This window comes from Macaca thibetana, chromosome 19 (assembly GCF_024542745.1).
Source record: "Macaca thibetana thibetana isolate TM-01 chromosome 19, ASM2454274v1, whole genome shotgun sequence".
Classification (NCBI taxonomy): domain Eukaryota; kingdom Metazoa; phylum Chordata; class Mammalia; order Primates; family Cercopithecidae; genus Macaca; species Macaca thibetana.
The window spans coordinates 36,270,839-36,298,136 of NC_065596.1; the positions used below are offsets into that span (position 1 = coordinate 36,270,839).

A 27,298-nucleotide genomic window follows, 5' to 3' on the forward strand; every position below is an offset into this window, starting at 1 on the left:
TTCTTGCATGCAGTTTGATGTAAAGATACAATTTTATTCTTCTATATGTGGATGAGTTCGTTGAGTACAATTTATTGAAGGGGCTGTACTTTCCCCATTTTGTGTTATGGATCCTTTGTCAAAAATCAATTTACCACGTTCATGGGTTTATATGGGAGCTTTCTATCCTGTTTCATTGGTAGACATGGCTGTTTTTATTCTAGTACCATGTTGTTTTGATTACAATAGTTTTATATTTTGAAATCAAGTAGTGTGATGTCTACAGCTGTGAGATTATTTTTTGCATATGATTCTTTTAACTATTTGGGGTCTTTTATGGCTTCACACAAATTTTAGGACTTTTTTCTCTTTTTCTGTGAAAAATGACAGTTGTGATTGGGATTGCGTTGAATCTGTGGATGCTTTTGAGTGTATAGACATTTTAACAATATTAATTCTAATCCATGAACGTATCTTTTTATTTATTTGTGTTTTTGTCAATTTCTTTCATTGGTATTCTATACTTTTTATTGTACATACAGGTCTTTCTCCTTCTTCATTGAATTTACTCTTACGTTCTAATTTCCTGTTATTTTAATTGAAATTATTATTATATTTTGAGAGAGAGTGTCTTACTGTTTTCCTGACTGGAGTGCAGTGGCATGATCTCAGCTCACTGCAAACTCCTGCCTCAGTCCCCCAAGTAGCTGAGATTACAGGCATCAGTCACCATGCCCAGCTAATTTTTGTAGTTTTGGAAGAGATACAGTTTCACCATTTTGACCAGGCTGGTCTCGAATTCCTGACCACAAGTGATCTGCCCACTTTAAGCCTCCCAATATGCTGGGATTTTTTATTTCTTCAGGACTCAGTCTTGGTTGTTTGTATGTCTCTGGATATTTTTCCATTTCCTCTAGATTACCCAATTTATTTGCATATAATTGTTCATATTCATGTCTTATGATTATTTGTATTTCTCTGATATCACTTGTAAACGGGTGCATCTTAAGGAGGTTATGCTAAGTGAAATAAGCCAGTACAAAGAGACAAAATGACATGTGAGTTCACTGACATGAGGTGCCTGTGAGAGTCAAATGCATAGATAGAAAGTGGGATGGTGGTTGTAAGGATGGGGGAATTGGGAAATAGGGAGTTTTTGTTTAATGGGTGTATGTTTCAGTTTTGCAAGGTGAAAATGTTTCTGGAGATGAATGGTGGTGCTGGTTGCAAAGCAGTAAGGATGTAATTTATGCCATTGAATTGCATACTCAAAAATGGTTAAGATGGTCACTTATAGGTATTTTACCACAATTTAAAAAAAACTGCAGGCCGGGCGCGGTGGCTCAAGCCTGTAATCCCAGCACTTTGGGAGGCCGAGACGGGCGGATCATGAGGTCAGGAAATCGAGACCATCCTGGCTAACACGGTGAAACCCCGTCTCTACTAAAAATGCAAAAAACTAGCCGGGCGAGGTGGCGGGCGCCTGTAGTCCCAGCTACTCGGGAGGCTGAGGCCGGAGAATGGCGTGAACCCGGGAGGCGCAGCTTGCAGTGAGCTGAGATCCGGCCACTGCACTCCAGCCCGGGCTACAGAGCAAGACTCCGTCTCAAAAAAAAACAAAAAAACAAAAAAAAAACAAAAAAAAAACTGCAAAGACTGCAATTAAGAGTAGTCTGTGGGTATTATCAAGTATAACTTACATGTAATTGGAGTCTAGGAAGGAATCAAGAAAGAAAAGGGGGCAGAAAAAGTAAAGAAACGGGGCTGAAAATGTCCCAATTTAAAAAAAATTAACCAACTGTTTTTAGAGCTAAAAAATGCTAAATGGAATAAATGCTAAGAAAATGATAGGTGGACATTACTTGGCTAAACTATTAAAGGCCAAAATTAAAGAAAGAATCTTGAAAGTAGCAAAAGAAAATGATACATCATGCATCAGGTCAGGTCTCTCAGGCTTAGCTCTACTGACATTTTCAGCTGGAAGTTATGGTTGTTGAGGACTGTCCTGTACAGCTGTTCGACATCTGTTCACATCCTTTAACCCACATCCTGTACAGCTGTTCGACATCTGTTCACATCCTTTAACCCACATCCTGTACAGCTGTTCGACATCTGTTCACATCCTTTAACCCACATCCTGTACAGCTGTTCGACATCTGTTCACATCCTTTAACCACATCCTGTACAGCTGTTCGACATCTGTTCACATCCTTTAACCACATCCTGTACAGCTGTTCGACATCTGTTCACATCCTTTAACCACATCCTGTACAGCTGTTCGACATCTGTTCACATCCTTTAACCCACATCCTGTACAGCTGTTCGACATCTCTTCACATCCTTTAACCACATCCTGTACAGCTGTTCGACATCTCTTCACATCCTTTAACCACATCCTGTACAGCTGTTCGACATCTGTTCACATCCTTTAACCACATCCTGTACAGCTGTTCGACATCTGTTCACATCCTTTAACCACATCCTGTACAGCTGTTCGACATCTGTTCACATCCTTTAACCCACATCCTGTACAGCTGTTCGACATCTCTTCACATCCTTTAACCCACATCCTGTACAGCTGTTCGACATCTGTTCACATCCTTTAACCCACATCCTGTACAGCTGTTCGACATCTGTTCACATCCTTTAACCCACATCCTGTACAGCTGTTCGACATCTGTTCACATCCTTTAACCCACATCCTGTACAGCTGTTCGACATCTGTTCACATCCTTTAACCACATCCTGTACAGCTGTTCGACATCTCTTCACATCCTTTAACCCACATCCTGTACAGCTGTTCGACATCTGTTCACATCCTTTAACCCACATCCTGTACAGCTGTTCGACATCTGTTCACATCCTTTAACCCACATCCTGTACAGCTGTTCGACATCTCTTCACATCCTTTAACCCACATCCTGTACAGCTGTTCGACATCTCTTCACATCCTTTAACCCATATCCTGTACAGCTGTTCGACATCTCTTCACATCCTTTAACCCACATCCTGCACAGCTGTTCGACATCTGTTCACATCCTTTAACCACATCCTGTACAGCTGTTCGACATCTCTTCACATCCTTTAACCCACATCCTGTACAGCTGTTCGACATCTGTTCACATCCTTTAACCACATCCTGTACAGCTGTTCGACATCTGTTCACATCCTTTAACCCACATCCTGTACAGCTGTTCGACATCTGTTCACATCCTTTAACCCACATCCTGTACAGCTGTTCGACATCTGTTCACATCCTTTAACCACATCCTGTACAGCTGTTCGACATCTCTTCACATCCTTTAACCCACATCCTGTACAGCTGTTCGACATCTGTTCACATCCTTTAACCCACATCCTGTACAGCTGTTCGACATCTGTTCACATCCTTTAACCCACATCCTGTACAGCTGTTCGACATCTCTTCACATCCTTTAACCCACATCCTGTACAGCTGTTCGACATCTCTTCACATCCTTTAACCCACATCCTGTACAGCTGTTCGACATCTCTTCACATCCTTTAACCCACATCCTGTACAGCTGTTCGACATCTCTTCACATCCTTTAACCCACATCCTGTACAGCTGTTCGACATCTGTTCACATCCTTTAACCCACATCCTGTACAGCTGTTCGACATCTGTTCACATCCTTTAACCCACATCCTGTACAGCTGTTCGACATCTGTTCACATCCTTTAACCCACATCCTGTACAGCTGTTCGACATCTGTTCACATCCTTTAACCCACATCCTGTACAGCTGTTCGACATCTGTTCACATCCTTTAACCACATCCTGTACAGCTGTTCGACATCTCTTCACATCCTTTAACCCACATCCTGTACAGCTGTTCGACATCTGTTCACATCCTTTAACCCACATCCTGTACAGCTGTTCGACATCTGTTCACATCCTTTAACCACATCCTGTACAGCTGTTCGACATCTGTTCACATCCTTTAACCCACATCCTGTACAGCTGTTCGACATCTCTTCACATCCTTTAACCCACATCCTGTACAGCTGTTCGACATCTCTTCACATCCTTTAACCCACATCCTGTACAGCTGTTCGACATCTCTTCACATCCTTTAACCCACATCCTGTACAGCTGTTCGACATCTGTTCACATCCTTTAACCCACATCCTGTACAGCTGTTCGACATCTCTTCACATCCTTTAACCCACATCCTGTACAGCTGTTCGACATCTGTTCACATCCTTTAACCCACATCCTGTACAGCTGTTCGACATCTGTTCACATCCTTTAACCCACATCCTGTACAGCTGTTCGACATCTGTTCACATCCTTTAACCACATCCTGTACAGCTGTTCGACATCTGTTCACATCCTTTAACCCACATCCTGTACAGCTGTTCGACATCTCTTCACATCCTTTAACCACATCCTGTACAGCTGTTCGACATCTGTTCACATCCTTTAACCCACATCCTGCACAGCTGTTCGACATCTGTTCACATCCTTTAACCCACATCCTGTACAGCTGTTCGACATCTGTTCACATCCTTTAACCACATCCTGTACAGCTGTTCGACATCTGTTCACATCCTTTAACCCACATCTTGTACAGCTGTTCGACATCTGTTCACATCCTTTAACCCACATCCTGTACAGCTGTTCGACATCTGTTCACATCCTTTAACCCACATCCTGTACAGCTGTTCGACATCTGTTCACATCCTTTAACCCACAGACTCTGAGGTGATGGTCTTTATTTCATTCCTAATACTTCAGGTAATTGTGTCTTTTCTTGCTCTTTTCTCTCTGCCCATCATTCTCTTTATCTGTTTACCTCTCTGGCTTTCTTCCTGGCTGCTTCTCTACTTCCCTCTTTTCATTTCATTTTCCTTTAACCTCTCCTCACTCTCTTTCAGTATAACTAAAGATTTGGAAGAAAAAAAATGTATACCTTTGATTTTATATATGGTCATTTTTCTATTATATTGATTGCCACTACAGTCCATATTGTTTCTTTCCATTTACTTTTCAGTTGAATTGCTCTTAAGTAACTTAAAGTGGAAGTTAAGATCACTAATTATGGCATTTTCTTCCTATTTGAGTTTTTATTAGTACAAGTTTCTCACTAAGCTTCAACTGCATCTACAAATTTTGTGCTTTTATTTTCATTTAGCTCAGGATGGTCATAATTTCCATCATCATTTCGTATTTGATCTCAATTTTATTTGTAAGTAGTTACTTAATTTTCATGGATGTGGAGGATTTATGAATTTCTTCCTGTTATTGATTTCTTATTTAGCTCTGCTGCCATTAGAAACAGGGTGTAAGTTATTTCAATTTTAAAATTAATGAGTTTTCTCTATGACCACATATGTCTATTCTGACAAATACTCAATGTGCATTTGAATGTGTGTGTAGGGCTGTTGGGTTAAACTGAATACATAGACATATAAATTTTAAATTAATTAAACTTTTTAAATACACCTTTGATTTCATATCCTATATAGCCATTTCCTGTTTTATCGATTGCCCCTATAGTCTTCCTTGTTTCTTTCCATCTACTTTGCAGCTGAATAGATCTTAAGTAACAAAGTGGAAATTAAGATCACTGATTATGGTATTTTCTTTCTATTTGATTAAAGCTTTTATTAGTATAAGTTTCTCACTAAGCTTCAACTACACCTACAAATTTTGTGAATTTTACTTTACTTCAGCTCAGGATAGTTGTAATTGCCATTGGAATTTAATATTTGATCACAATTTTATTTAAAAGGGTTAATTTCCATGGATTTGGAGGATTTATGGATTTTTTTCCCATTACTGATTTCTAACTTAACTCTGTAGCCATTAGAGAAGGGCGTGTATATTATTTCAATTTTAATCTTAATGAGTTTTGTCTGTGATCCCACATATCTAACTCTGGCAAATACTCAGTGTGCACTTGAATGTGAGTGTTCAGTTGTCGGGTTAAGCTGAATACATAGACATATATACATAATTTTACTGTAGTCAAATAAGTCCTTATCATTTGAAAATCAGTTACTCTGTTGGTTCACATTCAAATTATTATTTAGTTCATAACTTCCATAACACATAGAGCATTGATCTTGCAGAAAATAGAGAACATTGGCAAATGAATCTGAAATTTCAAAACATTTATTGAACAGAAATACAAACATAAGCCCCAAAGAAAACAACATGACAACCTTTAAGTAAAATGTAATTTTCCCCTAATTAATATAACTGCTTTCTGTTCATGGTTTACAGAATGATGGATCTTTCCTTTCTATCTCTTTGTACCTATGTGTATCTAGCAGAAAGGTTCTTAGTTCTGGCTATGGGCGCACAGAAACTTCCTATAGATGATTATGTTCAAATGTTTATTTACTTTCCCCAGAATAAACTGGGGCACTGGCACTGTCTGGGGGGATCACAGGACAGATACTCAGGAAGCTCTGATCATCTTGAGTTTCAAGTTTATGAGAAAAAAATGGACGCAGTGGCTCGCTAACAGGAATTTTGTTGAATGTGTACATATGGCACCCATCACTAACATTGTAAAAGGAAATGGACCTCATACCTACATCCAGGAAAATCCCCACTCTGCGCAACTGGGGACTCACCCAGAGAGGGGTCAAAGGCATAGTGCTGGCGGCAAAGACCTTTCCTTTTCTGCAACCCACAGTCCAGAAGCCGAGTTCTGAAGAAAGTATAATGTTCCCCTGTCGATTCACAGATTCCTTGCACACGCCCACATCCCACACTTTGCTGGTGCCCACGTCCACCTCCCAGTAATGGCGGCCGGAAGTGAAGCGAGGGACGCCCAGGACGCACAGGGCGGAGTCGAACCTCTCAGCTTGCTCCTTCCTGTTCTGTCTGAAATTCCCACATCGGACGCTCCTCAGGTCTTCAGAAATGATAAGATAGTTGTTGGCTGTGTCCACATCCAAGGTCATATCCACTGTTGGAATAAGAACCAGTAGTTCAGCAAAGACACACACTAAAGACTCCCTTCATCCCTTTACTGCAAACACATAAATATATTAACTTTTACTTCTTTTGTTCTACTTTCCCAAATCAAAATGTTCCTGTCTAGCCACCTGATGAGGTCAAGTTTTATGTACAGAAAGTTCGAATATAATAATTTTAACAAGTCCACCTTATTCATAGTAGAAATTCCTTTCGAATTAAGTTAGTGGATAATTTGATAAGCATTTTTTTCATTTAGCACATAAGATACATGAAGAAAGACAGTAGCTTGCTCTCCAAAGTATTGTACAAATTTGCACAGATTCCACAAAAACCTATACACAAAGGCGAGAACTGCTGTTTGTGCAGCATAGAAGATTTAGATGCCAGATTTCTGCTAATGCCCATATTTAAAAAAATGGTTGAAAGCTGTTTTTCCAGTTCCTTTTATGGGCTATAGCAGGTCATATAGATTCCTTACCTTGAAACTTCCTCATCTTTGGGTTCATTGTTAGAATAGATTTCAGCTTGGGCTCTAGTTCCTTGATGATGGAAACCAGTGCCCTCAGCTTATACTTGGGTTTGATGTCATTCTTCTGAGAGACCACAGAGCAGAGGCAGCACAGTAAACCTTCCCCATCGGGCTCCTTCTGGAGTGAATTGAGGCATTGGAAGCAGCAGACATATCCGCATTTCAGCTGCACGGCTTCTTCAAGATCTTTTAGACAGAGAGGACATCTAATGATTTGTTTGAAGTGTTCAGCCATGGCAAATGTCTATAGAAAAAAAATAGGCATGGTATTAGAATTTCTGTGAGCCAATAGTGAATAGCCAGGAGTACTTGGGACCTTTTTTATCTTTACATGCGTAGAGATATCTTTGCATGATATTTACAATCACTACTACTAGTGACGAAGACATAACATAAATACAAATGTAAATGATTTAGGGTGCTGAACTTCTAATATTTGTAATACCCATTGGAATAAAGGGCATGATTCACTGAAAGACTTTGAGTTGATGTAGTGAGGGGGTCTACACCTGAGCTGTTTGATATGGTGGCCACCAGTCACATGTGATTAGTAAGGACCTGATTTTGTGGCTTATCTGAATGGAGTTGTGGCGTGAGTAAAATACTCTTATTTTTGAGACACAGTAAGAATAAGAGAATATAAACTATCTCCCTGAGAACATTGAGAATTGATTACATGTTGAAAGGATTGTATTTATGAGATAAAATTTGTTAGGCTTATTTCATTATGCTTTATTTGACTACTAGAAAATAAATTTATAATTACCTATGTGGGTTATTATTCTGTTGGACAGTTCTGGACCACATTTGAAAATTCTCTACTTTCCCAGCTGTCCAACCTGGATGTCACTTTAAGAAAACACTATAGCATGACATCACATCCAGAACACAAGACACAAACATTAATAAATAAGTTTTACTAGGTAAGAGTGAAAATCTTCTGCATAGCAAAAAACAAAGCAATGAAAGCAGCAAAACATCAAGGCCACCTGCAGAATGGGAGAAATTATCTGCTACCATATGGATAAAAATAAATTAATATTTATTTTTCCTAAATATTAAATAAGTTCCTAAAACACATAAGGAACGTATGTTCCTAAAATACATAAATAAGTTCCTAAAATACATAAGGAACTTCTTTAAGGTAATAGCCAAAAAATTCCAATATTTAAATGGGCCAAAGACCTGAATTGACATTTCTCTGAAGAACAGATACAGATTGCTAACAGGTCTTTAGAGCATGCTGAACTTCAGTAATCATCAGATACATGAAAACTAAAACTAAGACAGGAATTCTGGGCAGTCACAGGAGAAACAGGTATCAGTTACTAATTCCACATAACAACAAGAAAGGAGCTGTTAAATTAGCTATAAGGACAAGGAGGAGCTTTGGCTTTAACAAACAGGATGGAGCTAAGCGGGCTGAGACGGGCTGGGTCCAACATGGTGTTTGATTTGACCCAAGCCCTACCCCAGACCTAATTATCTGCTCATTACCACACTAAATCACTCACCCACCAGCTCCAGGATAGGTCTGAGCACGCTGACATTTAGTATGAAAATGGGTGGCACCCCAATTCTAAGAAATCTCTGCCTTTTCCCCAGAAAGTCTCCTGATTATTCCATCCCCTACTTAGAAGACCTCATAAAAATAGAAAACCCAAAAGCTGTTGGGCTAGACTCATTCTCAGGAGCACACCCTCCTACACTTCTCTCCTAACTGTGTACTTTTGCTCTGGAATAGAAGCTTCTTGCCTTTCACTTCATCCTGACTAGTCCCTGAATTTGTTCTACTGACAGCATTAAGAATCTGCAAACGGGCTGGCATCTCTGTGGCATCCAGAGATCCTCCTGAGCCCTCCGGCAAGAAAGCCACAATGAGATATTACCTCCCCTTGCTAGGATGGCTATGATCAAAAAGACAAAACATAAGTGTTGGTAAGGAAGTAGAGAAAGGGGAACCCTTGTACACTATTGGTGGGAGAGAAAATTGGTACAACCACTACAGAAAATAGTAGTGAGGTTTCTGAAAACATTAAGAATAGAACTGACTATGTTCCAGCAACCCTACTTCTGTGTTTATGCATGAGAGAAATGAGGTCAGCATGTCAAAGAGATATCTGCACTCTTAGGTTCTCTGCAGCGTTATTCACAATAGCCATGGAAATAACCCCAGAGTCTGTGGGAGAAAAATGGATAAGGAAATGGTGGTATATACAATGAATTATTCCACCATAAAAAAGAAGGAAATTCTGGCATTTGCACCATTGTGGATGAAGGCTGAGGGCATTATGGGAAGTGAAATAAGTGAGGCTGAGGGATGTAAATACTGTATGATTTCAGTTACGTGGAATCGGAATTGACTGATCTCATGGAATCAGAAAATAAGAGAAGAATGGTGGTTGCCAGGGGTTGTGGGAAGGGGAGAATAGGAAAACAATACCAAACCCATAGGAACACTGAATAAGCCAGTGGCTCCACCTCCATTCACCATTTCAAAAAATCTGTCAAATTCTGATGAAATTCAAACAAATGAAGATTATCATTTCTCTAGTCTTGGTATCGAAAATCTAAGTCTTATCTACTGCTGCCAGGGAAGGGGTCCTAGTGTCCCCAAAACATACCGTGTGTATGTTACGTAGAATCACACCACACTTGTGGAATCAAGAGATGACTGCATTCCCTCAGACTCTCATATCTGCGCTTTGGAAAAATGAATTCTATAAGATTGAACTCACCTCTTCTTCCCAAGCTTCTCCCTCTGTTTCCAGTGGCTTCGTGGACAGCTCAGATGCAGAGTGAGAGCTCATTGCTATGGGCTTTTATAGGAGAGGGTCTCTCCACCCACCTTAGCCACACCCTCCCCCTCCAGCGTAATCCAATCAGAGTTTGATTTAATTCTGGCATCAGTGACATTGTTACTATTGGTATAGAGTTTTTACCAGAAAGGAAGAAGATTGTATTTTAGAGAGTTACTTTTTAACTAATAAGGAAAAATATTGCCATATAATCATTTTGGTTCAGATTTTGAATATTATGCCTATTGATGGTAAGACTTGGAATTAAGATTAATTGAAATTTAAAAAATTGGGGTGATATTTACAAATCTTTTTAAATAAATGGTGCTACTTTCAGTTTTTCATTATACATGTAAAATCTTTTCACGTTTCCGCTGAAAGAGTGAGTAAACCTATTCAGAAGCTGTTACTAATAGCACATTCCAGAGATCACACTCATTTCTCAAAAGTTTTTCTCCATAATGTGAAGATTCTAATTAAGACAGTTAATGAAGAAAGCCCGAGACTGTTTCCCATCAGCCAGTGAAAGCCCCGTTTTTCTTTTTTAGTTATAGCATCTAAAATAAAAGGTAAAAGATATTGTTATCTTACTGTTTTCCATACATCACAATATGTGTAAAACGAGATTCATTTCTTCTTTAAAAAGTATTCAAAAATGGATTCCTTAAGTATTAAATGTAGCATGGGTGATCAGAGTTGATGGATACAAATGCAAAATTGGGAGACTGGAGGTAGCGTGGAAAAGCATCTGATTACATCAAGATGATTACGTTAAATGATCTTTAACGTAATCATCTCCGCAGCAATCATTCGAAGGTGATTGGTGGACACTCTGCTCATTTCACAGTCAAGGCCAAGGCAGCTCTCAGTTGCTTTTGTCTCATGAAGGCAAATGGAGAAACAGAAAACTATAAGTTGTGCTGAATATCTGATTTCAAATTCTTGCGCATGGCGTTTCTTCATGGATTGCGAGCTGCAATGATCTGCCACGTGTATGTCTAGATAAACACACACATAGCATATTGTGGCAGGAGAACAGGGAACTGGGGTGGCGGGGGGAGGGGTTCAGCAGGTGCAGCCAGCTCGTGTAAGTAGAAGAAACAGCAGGTGCTGCCAGTTCCTACAAGCGGGAGGGCAGCAGGTGCCGCACGCAGGCTGCCTTCTCCGTCCCACGATAACAAGCCATGTCAGCCTCTGACTGACTTCAGGCTGAGTCTCCACTTCAGCCCCTGATTGCTCGCGGACCAATCCTTCACAGCCAACTGGAGGCCTGTAAAGGGCACTGAGGGGTGTTGGCGGGCTCCTTTCACTTGATAGAAACCCTAATGAGGGTGGTTCCTGAGCCGCTTGCTCAAACCCGCTCCTACTCTGTGAATTGTCTTCAATAAATCTGTGCCCACCCCGTGGCATTTTGTTCGATTCCTTGTCCAATACGCCAGGAACCTGGACAACTCACATGTAGGGCCTTCTATTGGGTAGCGGTATCTATACATACACATGCATATAGGAGATCATTATTTCTTATTGCGTAATTCTAATAATCTTTCTTTTACAAATCCTTTTAAAATATACTCACAACTTGGGGGCTAGCAATTCTCTGGCTTGTAATTTTATTGACTCTTGCTCACGCACCACTCTTCTCTAACATTTTTTCCTTTTATTTACTTTGAGCAAATCATGAGAAAAACGTATATTGTCTTTGGGAACACCAGATGGACTCAGTTGGGGAAAACAGCCAGCCCAGTGGTGAATCAATTTACCTCTGGAATATTCTGCCAAAATATCCTTCAGCCTGGAATTACATTTATGCTCATGTCTTGGGTGAGGAATTCTTCCATTAAGAATTAGAGAATAGGCCGGGCGCGGTGGCTCAAGCCTGTAATCCCAGCACTTTGGGAGGCCGAGACGGGCGGATCACAAGGTCAGGAGATCGAGACCATCCTGGCTAACATGGTGAAACCCCGTCTCTACTAAAAAATACAAAAAACTAGCCGGGCGAGGTGGCGGGCGCCTGTAGTCCCAGCTACTCGGGAGGCTGAGCCAGGAGAATGGCGTAAACCCGGGAGGCGGAGCTTGCAGTGAGCTGAGATCCGGCCACTGCACTCCAGCCTGGGCGACAGAGCGAGACTCCGTCTCAAAAAAAAAAAAAAAAAAAAAAAAAAAAATTAGAGAATAGCGGCCAGGCGTGGTGGCTCACTCCTGTAATCCCAGCACTTTGGGAGGCTGAGGCCGGTGGATCACCTGAGGTCGGGAGTTCAAGACCAGCCTGACCAACATGGAGAAACCCCGTCCCTACTAAAACTACATAAAATTAGCCATGTGTGTTGGCTCATGCCTGTAATCCCAGCTACTTGGGAGGCTGAGGTAGAAGAATCGCTTGAACCCGGGAGGCAGAGATTGCAGTGAGCCAAGATCGCGCCACTGCACTCCAGCCTGGGCAACAAGAGTGAAACTCTGTCTCCAAAAAAAAAAAAAAAGGAATTAGAGAATAGTATATTGGGATTCCCAGCACATTCATAGGGTTGAGCCCTGGAGGTCAAGGTTGTAGTGAGCTACAGTCACGCCAGTGCACTCCAGCCTGCGTAACAGAGCAAGACTCTGTCTCAAAAAACAAAACAAAAACCACAACAAAACGTTGCCCAATTTTTAAAATTTCATTCCTTCCCAATTCCAAATGTTATCACCAACAGGCACAATATTTAAGATCCAAGCTAGATGTTAATATGGCAAGATGTTGTCCATAATAATTAAAACAAAACAATCTCAGGATACAACCATCTCTTTTCTTTGTGGCAAAACCCCTATACCAACAGTAAAAATCTCACTTGTGCTGGAATTAACTCAAAATCTGACCTGATTAAAGAGGAGAGGGCAGGGTGTGAATAAGATGCTCGGGGAGACTCTCTCCAATAAATGCCTTTGGAGGTAGATCTCGCTCCTAGTATGAGCTGTCTGTGAAAGCCAGAAGAGAACCTACTGGAGTAGAGGTGTGGAATTTACTTTTACTTTTCAAATTTCTACAGAAGGGCAGAAATGAGAGAGTACGTTCTGGGAGTAATGTATTAATTCGACAAGTGTTGTCTAAGGTCAACTCTATACACACTGTACGTACCTGTGGACACGGGGTCTCTGCCCGGGCAGCAGTAAGTAAAACTTAAAATGTCAATACACAGGATATAGAAATGACAATCTTTGTTTTCCTGAATAGAACAAGAATGTTGCTGACTTTATGGTGAATAGCGTTTCAGGCACTGGCTCACCCAACATCTCAGGTGCTGCTGTGGGTTTCCTTTTCCCATATGCTGTGGGTTTTGTTTTCCCATTTTCCCCCTTTTTCCACCATTGGCAACCACCATTTGAATTCTACTCTATTTCCATGTGTTCAGTCTTTACAGATCCCTCATTGTTGGGGACCAGTCTCAACATCACCCATAGGGTATCTGAAGTCCGGTGGCGATAAAGGAATGAGAAGAGACTGGTTAAGATTTCATAAAGGTGGGAGCCAGGGGGCCAGTTGCAACATGGAGACTGCAAAAGGCTGCGAGCCGTGATCTCCACACTATTTATTGAGTGCAGTCACTTAGATCTAAGAAGCAGATGTTCAGGGCGAAACAGTGAAAGGGAGGCGGTGGGTCATAGGCGTAATCCATAGCAATGGAGGTTTAAATGAATCTCCTTCGTGCTCAAACAGCATATCTTTAACTTATCAGAGAGTAGCTAGTGGGAGCGGGCTTAACTAGGAGACTGCACGTCTGTCCACATTCCAATGCTTCAAAGGAGTGTCTTTCTCCTTGAACACTGTGTTTATAGATAAGAGAGCAGGTCTCGCTCTGAGCATGGGAACATAATGGCAATTAGGGAAATAATGGCTTTCCTCTTCAGAGCCCTGTTGTGGCTTTCCACAACTTATGTCCCATGTTTTTATGGCCAGTTTATACAGGTACCCCACAGGCCCTTTTCCCACCCCAACGTGAGCGAGATCAAACAGTATTTATCTTGCTCTGTCTGACTTATTTCATTTAGCATGATACCCTCAAGGTTCATCCGTGTTGCAAATGACAGGATTTCCATTTTTATATGCCTCAATTTCTTTATTCCTCTGCCAACAGATATTCAGGTTGTTTCCATGTATTGGTTATTGTGAATACTGTTGCCATCAATATGAGAGTGCAGACGTCTCTTTGACAAAATGATTTCATTTCCTTGGTATTTATACCCAGAGGTGGGGTTCCTGGGTCCTATGGTGATTCTATTTTTAATTTTTTGAGATTTCTACTCTTTTATGTACTGGTTGTACCAACGTATATTCCCAGCAACAGTCTCTAAGAATTCCCCGTTCTACACACCCTCACTAACACTTCTTATTCTGTCTTTTTTATCATGGCCATCCTAACAGATGTGAAGTGATATCTCACGGTGGATTTAATTTGCATTTCCCTGGTGATCAGTGAAGTTAAGCACTTTTCTGAGTACCTGTTGGCCACTTGTGTTGTTCAGAGCAATTCTGACTCAGGTTCTTTGCCCATTTTAAAGTTTAAATTTGCCCAATTTAAAGAATGTTAGTTGTTTTTGTTTTGTTTTCTTTTCGCTCTTGAGTTGTATGAGTTCCTTATATATTTGGATATTAACATAATATCAGATATATGTTTGCAAATATTTTCTTTCATTCTCTAGGTGCTCTTCCCATGCTGTTGCTTGTCTCCTTTGCTGTGCAGAAGCATCTCAGTTTGAAACAGTCTAACTTATTTGTTTTTGCTTTCAGTGTGGTATCATGCTACAGGTTTCGTGCCACATCTTATTGGACAGCTGCAGGAGTGGAGAGGCTACAAATCCAGGCCAGAGATGTCCATCTGAAACATAACACGAACGACATATATAATTATAAATGTATTTTCTAGTAGCCACGTAAGAAAAGAAAAATGAAACGGGGCTAGTTAATTTTACTCACACAGTGTCACCATTTCAACATGCAATCAAGTTTTAAAGGTTCTCAAAAAGATAGGTTACATTTTATTTTTTTCATTATGTCTTCAAAACTGAGTGGGCATTTTATGCTCTTAACACATTTTAATTCAAATAAGCCTCACTTCAGGTGCTCAGTAGCCACGTGTGATTGGTGGCTGTTACATTGGGCACCTCAGGTATAGACCCTTTCACCAACGCAAAGCCTCCTGGAATCAAGTCCTTTATTCTAGCTGGTCTTTCTTTTCTTTTCCTTTTTCTTTTAAGACTTCGCTCTTGCTGCCCAGGTTGGAGTGCAATGGTGCGATCTCGACTCCCCGCAACCTCTGCCTCCTGGGTTCAAGTGATTCTCCCACCTCAGCCTCCCAAATAGCTGGGATTGCAGGCATGTGTCCCCATGCCAGACTCATTTTGTATTTTTAGTAGAGATGGGGTTTCTCCCTGTTGATCAGGCTGGTCTCGAACTCCCGACCTCAGGTGATCCAGCTGCTTCGGCCTCCCAAAGTGTTGAGATTACAGGCGTGAGCCACTGTGCCTGGCCTGTAGCTGGTCTTTCAAATATTAGAAGTTCATGAATGTAAGTCATTTATATCTGTACCAGCCTGGGCAACATGGCCAAACCATGTCTCTACAAAAATTAAAAAACACTATCCAGGCATGACAGTGCATGTCTGTAGTCCTAGCTACTTGGGAAGCTGAGGCAGGAGGATCGCTTGAGCCCAAGAGTTCAGGGTTACGGTGGGTTATGACCATGCCACTGCACTCCAGCATGGGTGACAGAGTGAGATCTTGTCATTAAAAGAAGAAAAAGAGACGAAGCAAAGATAAGTATTGGAGAGAATTTGGGGAAATGGAGGCATTGTACCCTGTGAGGGAAAGGAGGCCGTTGTATTCTTTTGGTGGAAATGTAATTAGGGTAGCCTATTAGTGTAGTGGAATGTGTACAATTACGTAATTAGTGTACACTAATGTAATTAGTGTAATTAGTGTGTGGAAAACAGTATGGAGGTTTCTAAAAAAATTAAAAATGGAATTACCATATAACCCAGTGACTCCACTACTGAATATATATTGAATGGAAATTAAACCAGTATATTGAAGAGATGTTGCTTCATGTTTATCGCAACATTATTTGCAACAACTAAGATACAGAAACAGCCCAAGTGTTCATCAATAGATGAGCGAATAAAGATTATGTGATGTGTACACAACGGAATATTATTTATCTTTAAAAAGGAGACAATTCTGTCATTTACAACAACATGGGTGAATCTAGAGGACATTATACTACGTGAAATAATCAGACACAGAAAGACAAATACCACATGATCTCACTCATAGGTGGAACGTAAAACAAAAAAAGTTCATTTCATAGAACCAGAAAGTGGCTTGAGCTTTCCAGGGGGTAGAGTGAAGAGGAACATTGGGGAGGTGCTGGTAAAAGCAAACATCCCTGCAAGCATTTATCTTTTGTGTCACAAATAGCCCGATGACACTCTTTACATTATTTTAAAATGTGTAATTCAGTTATTATTGATGATAGTAACCCTGTTATGCTATCAAATAGCAGGTCTGACTCATTTTTTTCTATTTTTTTTTTTTGGTACCCACGATCTGTCCCCACCTTCCCCGAATTCCCCTACTATCCTTCCCAGCCTCTGGTAACCAACCATCCTTCTACTCTCTAGATCCATGAGTTCCATTGTTCTGATTTTTGAAATTGCTTTCTTGAAGCTTTCAGTGAAATCACTTCCTTCCTCAACTTTAAATAATTCTGGGGCTGGGCGTGGTGGCTCATGCTTGTAATCCCAGCAAGCTTGTAACCCTCGACCTTTGGGAAGCTGAGGCGGGCAGATCACAAGGTCAAGAGATCGAGACCATCGTGAACAACATGGTGAAACCCCGTCTCTATTAAAAATACAAAAATTAGCTGGGTGTGGTGGTGCACACCTGTAGTCCAGCTACTGTAGAGGCTGAAGCAAGAGAATCGCTTGAACCTGGGAGGTGGAGGTTGCAGTGAGCTGAGATTGCACCACTGCACTCCAGCCTGGGTGACAGAGCCAGATTCTGTCTCAAAAAAAAAAAAAAAAAAAAAAAAAAAAATCTGATGTTATTGCTCTCTATTCCCAATTTATGGGACTATTTTCAGAATATTCCTTCCTCTCTTTTCAGAAATGCTTCCTCTGAGTGCAAATTATCCAGAATAAAGAACGGAAGTCTTTCTCCAAGGACAGGCACAGAAGGGAAAGCTTTGTTTAGACAAATTAGAATACACCTGTGAAGGCTGCAGACATCAGGGGTATCAGAATTTTGAGGAGGGGAAGATGGCTTCAAATGGGGGTGTTTTCCAGACTAAAAAGACATAGGGCCCAAAGTAGTCAGAATGGTTGAATTTTAGATTATGGGACAACAAGACTTCTGATGGAATTATGATGGTCATTATTTGGAAATATGACACAGCACTAAGAAACGTGCCCAGTTGGAAACATAGTAAAGAACACCCGTGACCTACCTTCAAGTTTTCATTGCACAGCTGATTATGACTTTGATTCTGAAGTTACATTAAAAAAAAAAACACATGAAAAACTTTTAAAGTCAGCTCTTTGGCGACCCCATCAGGATCTTCACATAATTGCCAGAAACAGTCATTCCTCACCAGAAGTGGCTGGGGTGTTTTGCACTAGGGATACAATTTTTTCCTCATCGGAGAAGCCCCAGACTGTCCAAGTAGACAATTTCACTGATACTACAGATGCCGTAATACTGCCATCTCAGGTCCGGGAACCCTGTCCCTGTAACTATCAACTTGGCTTTTCCTGACTGACACTTCTCTACACAGAGTTTGTTGCCATGACCAGCCAGGTGAGTTCTTCCTTATGGTTAGGGTAAAAAAACCAAATGAGGGGTTTCACAAAGGAGAGCTCCTAGATTTGGTCAAGCAATCACATTGGGCTGGACAGGGCTACCCTGCCTGGTTCTGAGCTACCCCACCCATGGCCTGGCTGGACTGGCAGGGGGCCATGTGCTGGGGAGTGGTCAGAATGGGGCCAGAATGTTCAGGTTCACGGCAAATCTTTGTGCCCTAAAAATGCTGATGTTGAGAGAAAGAAAGATGGGTTCTTCTTACAAACTAAGCCAAACGTGGATGGTGAGAAGCACTGAGCTTCTCTTTGTTGTTAAAGAGGCATCTGCCTATGACATTGGATGGGGCTCTGGGATTGGAAATCACTGGTGCCAACCATGTAAGCCTTGGGTTCTATGACACACGTGTCGGGACAGGGCATGGAGAACGTAGCCCTCCTAAGTGGGATGCTGAAAGACAGGTTCCTTCACACACAGAAGGCCCTTAAATTACTGAACTGAGAATGGGCAAGGAAAAACTTAACACCGTCCCAAGGGAAGGCAGCAGAGCTGTTTTCTGGGCAAAGATCCAATTGGAAAAAATGTTAAAAGTAACTAACACCCGAAATCAATCCCATGAGTGTGCTGGGAATCCTAATATGCCATTCTCTAATTCTTAGTAGAAGAATTTCTCACCCAAGGCATGGGCATAAATGCAGTTTCATGAAAAGGGGTATTTTGGGAGACTCTGCTCGAGGTAAATCATTCCACTGGGTTAGAGTTTTCCACAATTGAGGTTCCTGCTGTTCCCAAGGAGAACATAAATCCTGCTCATGATTGCCTCAAAATAAATACACGAAAGAAATGTTAGGGATTCATGTCCCTTGAACAAGAGTCCACAGAGTTGACAAATTGGAGAATAATCCCTCCCAAAACTGTGAGGACATTTTAAAAGGATTTGTAAAAAGAAACTAAACTTATTAAAATAATGAGATATGAAATAAATATCTCATATATGCATATGTTGTGTGTGTGTGTGAACACAAACATATGGCAGGTTGCTATAGCTCCCAATCAATAAGGAAACGCAATGTGCAAGGATTTGTAATAAAATATGGGTCACAATGTAGAGTTGTGTGTTTTTACATTTGCCTTCTGAGACCAAAGGAATTGAGAACTGGGTATGTGCCTCGGCTTAGGGTTTAAAATAAGAGTTTCTAGCAAACACCAGGAAACGATTCCTGAGAAAATGATTAAATGAAAGACCAATTAATTTAAATATCTAAATGTAACCAAGTCCCCTTCCATACTACCCCCAATATGCTAATTTTGCCTTCTCACTGGTCAAAGCCTGAGATTCATCTAATATCAGGAACATTTTTGTACATTTTTCAAAAGAGAAATGAATCTAATTTTATATATGTGGCGATGTATGCAAAGTAGTAAGATTATAACACTATCTTTTACTTTAATGTTGGATAATCTCAGTAACAGAAAAAACAGTTACTGAGATTATTCGCTGACTGATGGCCAGTCAACAGTTTTGGAGTTTTCATATCAGATTTCTAAATGAGAATTTTCACACTATGGAGAAAATTGCTTTGTGAAGGAGTGTGGTCTAGTAAGTGTGATTTTCATAAAGGTTTCTAAACAGGTTTAACTGACTTGATTGAAACGTGAGGAGATTTTGCTTGATGATTAAAAACTGACACTAGTCCCATACATTTTAGAAGAATTAATAATGTTGCTCAATGTTTAAAAATTCCAGTTGCTTCTTACCACCAACAGACATAATATTCAAGATCTAACCTAAAAGGATTATATGGCAGTATTTTGTTTATATTAATTAGAAAAAAATCTCAAGATACAATCATCTCCTTTCACTGTCGGGAAAATCTGATGCCAAAAGCATAAAAAGTTCTCACTTATGCCAGAATTAAATCAAAGCTAATTGGATTAAAAAGGAGGGACAAGGCGGGAATAAGGTGGGTGAATAAACTCTCTCCTATAAAAGCACCCTGTAGGGCATTCTGTCTCCACATTTCAGTTGTACCCGGAAGAATCTGGAAACCAGAAGGGACCCTATAGGGGAAGAGGTGAGTTCAAGCCTGTGGAATTTATTTATATGACTCAGATTTCTGCAAAGGACAGAAAGAAGAGAGTAGTCTGGGAATGAAGTAGTTTCCTAATTAAGTAAGTGCTGTCTGAGGCCAGCTGCATGCCATGAACATTGTATAAACCTGAGGACGCTGGGACCTCTATTCCTACTGCAGTAGGCAGGACTTTGATTTTCTCTACCTGGGCTCAAAGCAATGACAATCTTTCTTGAATGTCATCAGAATTTGGCAGACTTCATGAGATGGTGCATAGAGTTTCTGCCACTGACTCATTGAACCCCTCAGATTCTGCTATGGATTTTGTTTTATTTTCCAAACGTACCCTCCCTCTGGCGTCTGGGAAGCACCATTTTGATTCCACTCTTTAATTTTATGACTTCAGTGTTTTTAGGTTCCTAGTAAGTTAGATCATTCAGTATTTATTGCTTTCTATCTGACTTATTCCACTTAGCAAAATGCCCTCAAGTTTCATCCATTTTTAAGGATGTATAATATTTCATTGTATATATAGCACAATTTCTTGATCTATTCTTCTTCCAACATTATCGAGTAGAAGGGATTCGCTGTCCAATGCTCTAGGAGTGAACAGGATGACATGGGGATTTTTGAGAAAAGAAAAACATTACATTGAAATTCAAATCCCACGGGGACGGGAGTCAAGCTCTAATCTGTCGTCTCATGCTGGCTTCACATCAGCATTTATTAGAAAATGTTCAGAGGGCCTGGCATGGTGGCTCATGCCTGAAATCCCAGCAATTTGGGAGGCTGAGGCAGGCAGATCGCTTGAGCTCAGGAGGAGGAGACCAGTCTGGGCAACACAGCGAGACTCCATCTCTCCAAAAACACAAAAGTTAGCTGCGTGTGGTGGTGCAGGCCTGTAGTTCCAGCTACTTGGGGAGGCTGAGGCAGGAGGATCATCTGAGCCCAGGAGGCTCCAGGCTGCAGTGTGTACAACATGCAGTGGAAATTCGGGCTGTGATGTCAGCAAGCTTGTTCTGCACAGACTCCAGCTGGCCATATTAATTCCAGTCAATTTCAGCCAGTTCTTTTGTTTCCTAAACAACGGGAGTTTCAGTGTTTCAGCAAAGTTGTTTCTTTTCTTTTTTTCTTGTGAGACAGGGTCTTGCTGTTGCCTGGGCTGGAGCACAGTGGTGCGATCTTGGCTCACCGCAGCCTCTCTCTCCTGGGCTCAAATGATCCTCCCACCTCAGCCTCCCGAGTAGCTGGGGCTACAGGTGTGCGCCACAATGCCCGGCTAATTTTTAAAATTCTTCGTCGGATGGGTCTCATTATGTTGCACCGGCTGGTCTCGAACTCCTGGGCCCAAGCAATCCTCCTGTCTTAGCCTCAGAAAGTGCTGGAATTTGCAAGTGTGAGCCACTGCAACCAGCCAAGTTGTTTCCTTTCTTATCTGCCATCCCATACACTCAAACATTTCTGTTACTGGTTTCTTTAAGAGTTGTTTTTTTTTTTTTTTGAGATGAAGTCTCACTCTGTCACCCAGGCTGGAGTGCAGTGGCGCGATCTCAGCTCACTGCAACCTCTGCCTCTTCGGTTCCAGCGATTCTCCTGCCTCAGCCTCCTGAGTAGCTGGGACTACAGGCATCTGCCACCACACCTGGCCGTTCTTTAACTCTTTAGGGCACAATTTCACCAACAGAAACTTGGGTCGTTTCCATGTTTTGGGGATTGGAAATAATGCTGCAATAAACATGGGAATGCAGATATCTTCTTGACATAATTGTCTTCATTTTCTTTGTGTGTATACCCGGGAGTAGGATGGCTTGATCATAGGGGAGTTCTATTTTTAATATTTTGAGGAATCTCTCTACTGTTTTTTATACTTGTAGTACTAATTTACATTCCCATCGATAATGTACCAGGATTCCCTTATCTTCACACCCTCAGCCACACTTGTCTTTCGGATCACAGTCAAATTAACAGATGTGTGGTAATATCTCACTGTGGTTTTAATTTGCATTTTCTTTATCATGTGTGAAGTTGAGCACCTTTTCCAGCACCTGTTGGTACATACAAACACATTCAAATGTGTTCTTTAGAGAAATCTCTATTTGGGTCCTTTGGGCATTTTATTTTAGTTTTGAGACAGAATGTCACTCTGTCGCCCAGACTGGAGTGCAGTGGCACGATCTTGCCTTAGCGCTTTATAATCAGCATGTTAGTGTTAGGGTTTTTTTTTTTTTTTTTTTTTTTCTATTATGAGTTCCTCATATATTTTGGATATTAACCTAATATCAGATACATAATTTGCAAACATGTTTTCCATTCTGTTGGTTTTCTTGTCATCGTCTCCTTTGTTTCCTTCACTATGCAGAACACTTTTTGTTTGACATAGTCCAACTTATTTATTTTTGCTTTTTGTGTAATATAATGCTGTAAGTTTCATGCCACATCCAGGCGGAACAAGTACTATGCCATGGGGGTTTTTGAGAAACGAAAAGCTTTATGTTGAAATTCAACTCCCAGGGAAAGTATGAGGAGTCCAGCTCTAACCTGCTTCTCATACTGGCTTCAAATCACCATTTATTAGAAAAGGTTCAGAGGACCTGGCATGGTGGCACGTGCCTGAAATCCAAGCACTTAGGGAGGCTGAGGCAGGTGGATTGCTTGAGGTCAGTAGTAGATCAGCCTGGGCAACATAGTGAGATCCCATCTCTCCCAAATACAAAAATTGGCCAGGCTTATTATGGAGGTTGATGGTCTGCAGTGCTGTCCAATATAAACATAATGTGATCAACATACATAAGGATAAATTTATTGTCTAATAGCCACATAAATCAAGCAAAATGGTAAAGATGAAAGTGTCCCAAGAAATTTACATGAGTCCCATTCCACTCATGTAAAATCTAATCCCATGCCTATTTATTCCCAGGCAGTGGCCATGGCTGAACACTTTAAAGCAGCAAGCAGTTGTCCTGTCTGCCTGGATTATCTTGAAAACCCCATGCACCTGAAATGTGGATACATCTGTTGCCTCCGATGCATGAACTCACTGCGGAAGGGGCCCGATGGCAAGGGGGTGCTGTGCCCTTTCTGCCCTGTGGTCTCTCAGAAGAATGACATCAGGCCCGCTGCCCAGCTGGGGGCGCTGGTGTCCAAGATCAAGGAACTAGAGCCCAAGCTGAGAGCTGCTCTGCAGATGAATCCAAGGATGAGGAAGTTCCAAGGTAAGGAATCTGCACTACCTGCTCCAAGCCCATAAAGGGCCTTGGAAAAAGGAGCTTTTAAATGTCTTTCCTTTCAATACGGGCATCAGCTGAAGTCTACAACCTAAAAGTTTGTGATTCCAAACATCAGCTGTTGTCAGCGCTCAGTATAGATTTTCGCAGGATCTGTGCCAATTGATAATTATGAGAGCAAACTATCGTCTCCTCCTTCATCCATCCTATACACTAAGAGGGAGAAAAATCTTTAATCAAAATATTGAATAACTTAACAAGAATTTTTACTATGACAAAGGTGGGCTTGTTGCAATTATATTCATACAGTCTATATGTAAAATTTGACTTAATCAGGAGGCCAGGGAAATTCCTAAGGAAAAAATAGGATCTGAGAATGAACGTGGAACAAAAGAAGTGGCAGTGAATAAAATCTTTGGGTCTGTGCAGTAGAAGGGCAGAGGGAGTCTTTAACGAACGTCTTTGCTGAACTACTGGGTCTTCTTTCCACAGTGGATATGACCTTGGACGTGGACACAGCCAACAACTATCTCATCATTTCTGAAGACCTGAGGCGTGTCCGGTGTGGGAATTTCAGACAGAACAGGAAGGAGCAAGCCGAGAGGTTCGACTCCGCCCTGTGCGTCCTGGGCGTCCCCCGCTTCACTTCCGGCCGCCATTACTGGGAGGTGGACGTGGGCACCAGCAAAGTGTGGGATGTGGGCGTGTGCAAGGAATCTGTGAATCGACAGGGGAACGTCGTCCTCTCTTTAGAACTCGGCTTCTGGACTATGGGTTTGAGAGAAGGACAGATCTACTTTGCCAGCACTAAGCCTCTGACGGGCCTCTGGGTGAGCCCCAGTCTACACCGAGTGGGGATTTACCTGGATATAACAATGAGGGTCATTTCCTTCTATAATGTCGGTGATGGGTCCCTTATCTTCACATTCACTAAAATTTCTGCTACCGAGCCACTGCGTCCATGTTTTGCTCATGCAGATACAAGTCGTGATGATCACGGATACTTGAGCGTGTGTGTAATTAATAATAGCATTGCCAGTTCCCCAGTTTATCCTGGGCATGGCAACTACACACTTGAACACAGAATACATCCACAGTAAGTGGCCGTGTGCTCGTGACCAAAGGCGAGAACTTCTCTGCTTAGTCCACTTATGGTTCAAAGGTATGGAAGAAAAATGTGGGTCTTTCAATGAATTCTGAGCTCTACTTGTATTGCTGATGAAAAATTGCATATGGAAATATAGTGTCTTTTTTTGTAACTTATGCTTATGTTTCTTTTACAATAAATGTTTAAAATTTTCAGATGAATTTGCAAATGTTTTTCTTTTGCTTTGCTGTAAGATCAAGTAAATGTGTTATGGAGGTTATAAACTATATAATAATATAAATGTGACCCCCCCAAATTAATTGACTTTCTAAATGACAAGGAAACACTGCCTGTTAAACTGGTAAAAGTATGTGCCTGTATGTGTTCAGTTTTACCCAACAACTGGAAAACACATTCATCTCCAGTACACATTGAACATTTGCTAGCATAGACAGATGTGGCCATAAGACAAATCACATTGACATGGAAAATTGAAATTATACACACTGCTCTCAAATGCCAACAGAATTAAATTAGAAATCAGTAACAAGAAGAAATCTGTAAAATCTCCAGACATGAAAATTAAACATCCACTTCAAAATAAAATACAGATCAAAGGCAAACTTATAAAGGAAATTATAAAATACCTTGAGCTAAATGAAAGTAAATGCACAATATCACAAAATTTGTAGATGTAGCTGAGGCTTAGAGGGAAATTTATAGAAATAGACACTGATAAAATCAAGGAAAATACCCTCCTCATCCGTGATCTAGCTTCCATTTTTAAGTGAGCAAATGCAGTGGCAAATTAGGTAGAAACAATACAAAACAAAAACAAAAGACTACAGTAGCAATCAATGAAACAGAAAATGGATAAATGTTCTGTAAAATTTAAAAAATTTAAGACCTGTTTTTTCAGGATCAAAGTAGTAAATCTTCAGCTAGAGTGAAGGAGAGAGGAAGGGATGAATTTAAACAATGAGTAAGCAAGAGAAAAGGAAGACAGGGCAAAATCAAAGAGGTAAAGAAAGAGGAGACAGAAGCCCTTTGTGATGGCTCATGCCTGTAATTCCAGCACTTTGGGAGGCTGAGGAGGGAGGATTGCTTGAGCTCAGGAGTTTCAGACCAGCCTGGGCAACATAGCAAACCCCATCTCTAAAAAAAAAAAAAAAAAAAAAAAAAAAAATAGCTGGGTGTGTTGGTTTGCACCTGTGGTTTCAGCCACTTAAGAGACTGAGGTGGCAAGATTGCTTGAGCCCCAGGAAATTGAGGCTGCAGGGAGCCACAATCATGCCACTGCACTCTGGCCTGGGTTACAGAGTGAGACCCTATCTTCAAAAACAGAAAAGAAAATGTGACATATATACACAATGGAATAGTATTATCCATAGAAAAGAAGAAAGTCCTGTCATTTGCATCTACAGAAATGAACCTGGAATACACTATGCTTAGTGAAACATACAGCCAGAGAGACAGAGGTATCATACGATCTCATTCACATGGAGAATCTTAAAAAGTGATCTCACAGAACTAGAGAGCCAGACCGGGTGCAGTGGCTGACGCCTGTAATCCCAGCGCTTTGGGAGGCCGAGGCAGGTGGCTCACCTGAGGTCAGGAGTTCAAGACCAGCCGGCCAACATGGTGAAACCCCATCTACTAAAAATACAAGAACTAGCTAGGCATGGTGGTGCACACCTGTAATCCCAGCTACTCGGGAGGCTGAGGCAAGATAATCGCTTGAACCCGAGAGGTGGAGGTTGCAGTGAGCTGAGATTGCACCATTGCACTTCAACCTGGGGGACAGAGTGAAATTCTGTCTCAAAAAAAGGAAGAATAAAAAGAACTAGAGAGCAAAATGGTGTTACCAGGGGCTGGAGCTGGGGCAGTGAGGAGGGAGGGTTAGGGAACGGTTGGCCAAGATACACACAATTTCAGCTAGGCAGGAGAAATAAATACAACATGGCAACAATAGTTAATATATTGTAATATTCTTGAAAAATGCTAAGCGAGGCAATTTTCAGTGTTTTCATAAAAAAGATGACAACTTTGAGGACATGCATATATTACCTAACTAGATTTATCCATTTGGCAATGCATCTACATTGCAAAACACCATGATGTAACACAATAATTACATAAAATTATTCTGACAGTTTAAATAAAACAAAATAAGAATCAAACTTTACATGTTAAAGATGTTCCATTTTACCTCAGTGAGATCTCAAAAATTTTAATAAAAAATAGTTCTGTTGAAACTCTCTCGTGAATTTTCCTTTCAGTTATTGTACTTCGTTGCCCCTAAATTGCTTACTGGTTCCTTCTTAAATTTTCTCTTTATCCATATTCTCTATTTGATGAGGAGTTATTCCTCTGGTTTTAGTTCTTCTGCCCTTGGTTTTCTTGAGTTCTTTTGTGCATATTTAAGACAATTTAGTATTTGGAGAGGAAGCCCAACGTCTTGGCTTGCTCATAGTGTTATTTTTTCTTACAACTATTATACTTCCTTGTGTGCGCGGCTCATTTTTGTGTGAAAAAGATGCTTGGCTTGAGCTCCTGGCTCTATGTGGGACCAGAATGCTCAGGTTTACTGTATATCCCTGTGTCCTAGAAACACTGTCAAAGGAATAAATTAGGACAGTCTCCTTAGAAACTGAGCTAAGGATCACTTGAGGTCAGGGTTTCAAGACCAGCCTGGCCAACACGTTGAAACCTCATCTCTACTAAAAATACAAAAATTAACCGGGTGTGGTGGCAGGCACCTGTAGTCCCAGCTACTCGGGAGGCTGAGGCAGGAGAATTGCTTGAACCCGGGAGGCAGAGGCTGCAGTGAGC

At 41.1% G+C, this 27,298-nt stretch overlaps 3 protein-coding genes across 3 annotated transcripts in view; 1 reads left to right on the forward strand and 2 right to left on the reverse strand.

Moving 5' to 3' along the window:
* FIZ1 (FLT3 interacting zinc finger 1) overlaps window positions 1–27,298 on the reverse strand; it is a 255,628-nt gene that overhangs the window by 180,475 nt on the left and 47,855 nt on the right. The window lies entirely within an intron of this gene.
* LOC126943240 (ret finger protein-like 4A) lies at window positions 6,173–7,696 on the reverse strand. Its single transcript, XM_050771789.1, has 2 exons — window positions 7,411–7,696; window positions 6,173–6,921 (listed from the first exon to the last, which is right to left on the reverse strand). The coding sequence occupies exons 1-2, from the start codon at window positions 7,694–7,696 to the stop codon at window positions 6,341–6,343; spliced, it is 867 nt and encodes a 288-aa protein (XP_050627746.1). The 3' UTR covers window positions 6,173–6,340.
* On the forward strand, window positions 23,082–24,479 carry LOC126941694 (ret finger protein-like 4A). Its single transcript, XM_050768361.1, has 2 exons — window positions 23,082–23,367; window positions 23,872–24,479. Exons 1-2 carry the CDS (start codon window positions 23,082–23,084, stop codon window positions 24,477–24,479), a joined length of 894 nt encoding a protein of 297 aa, XP_050624318.1.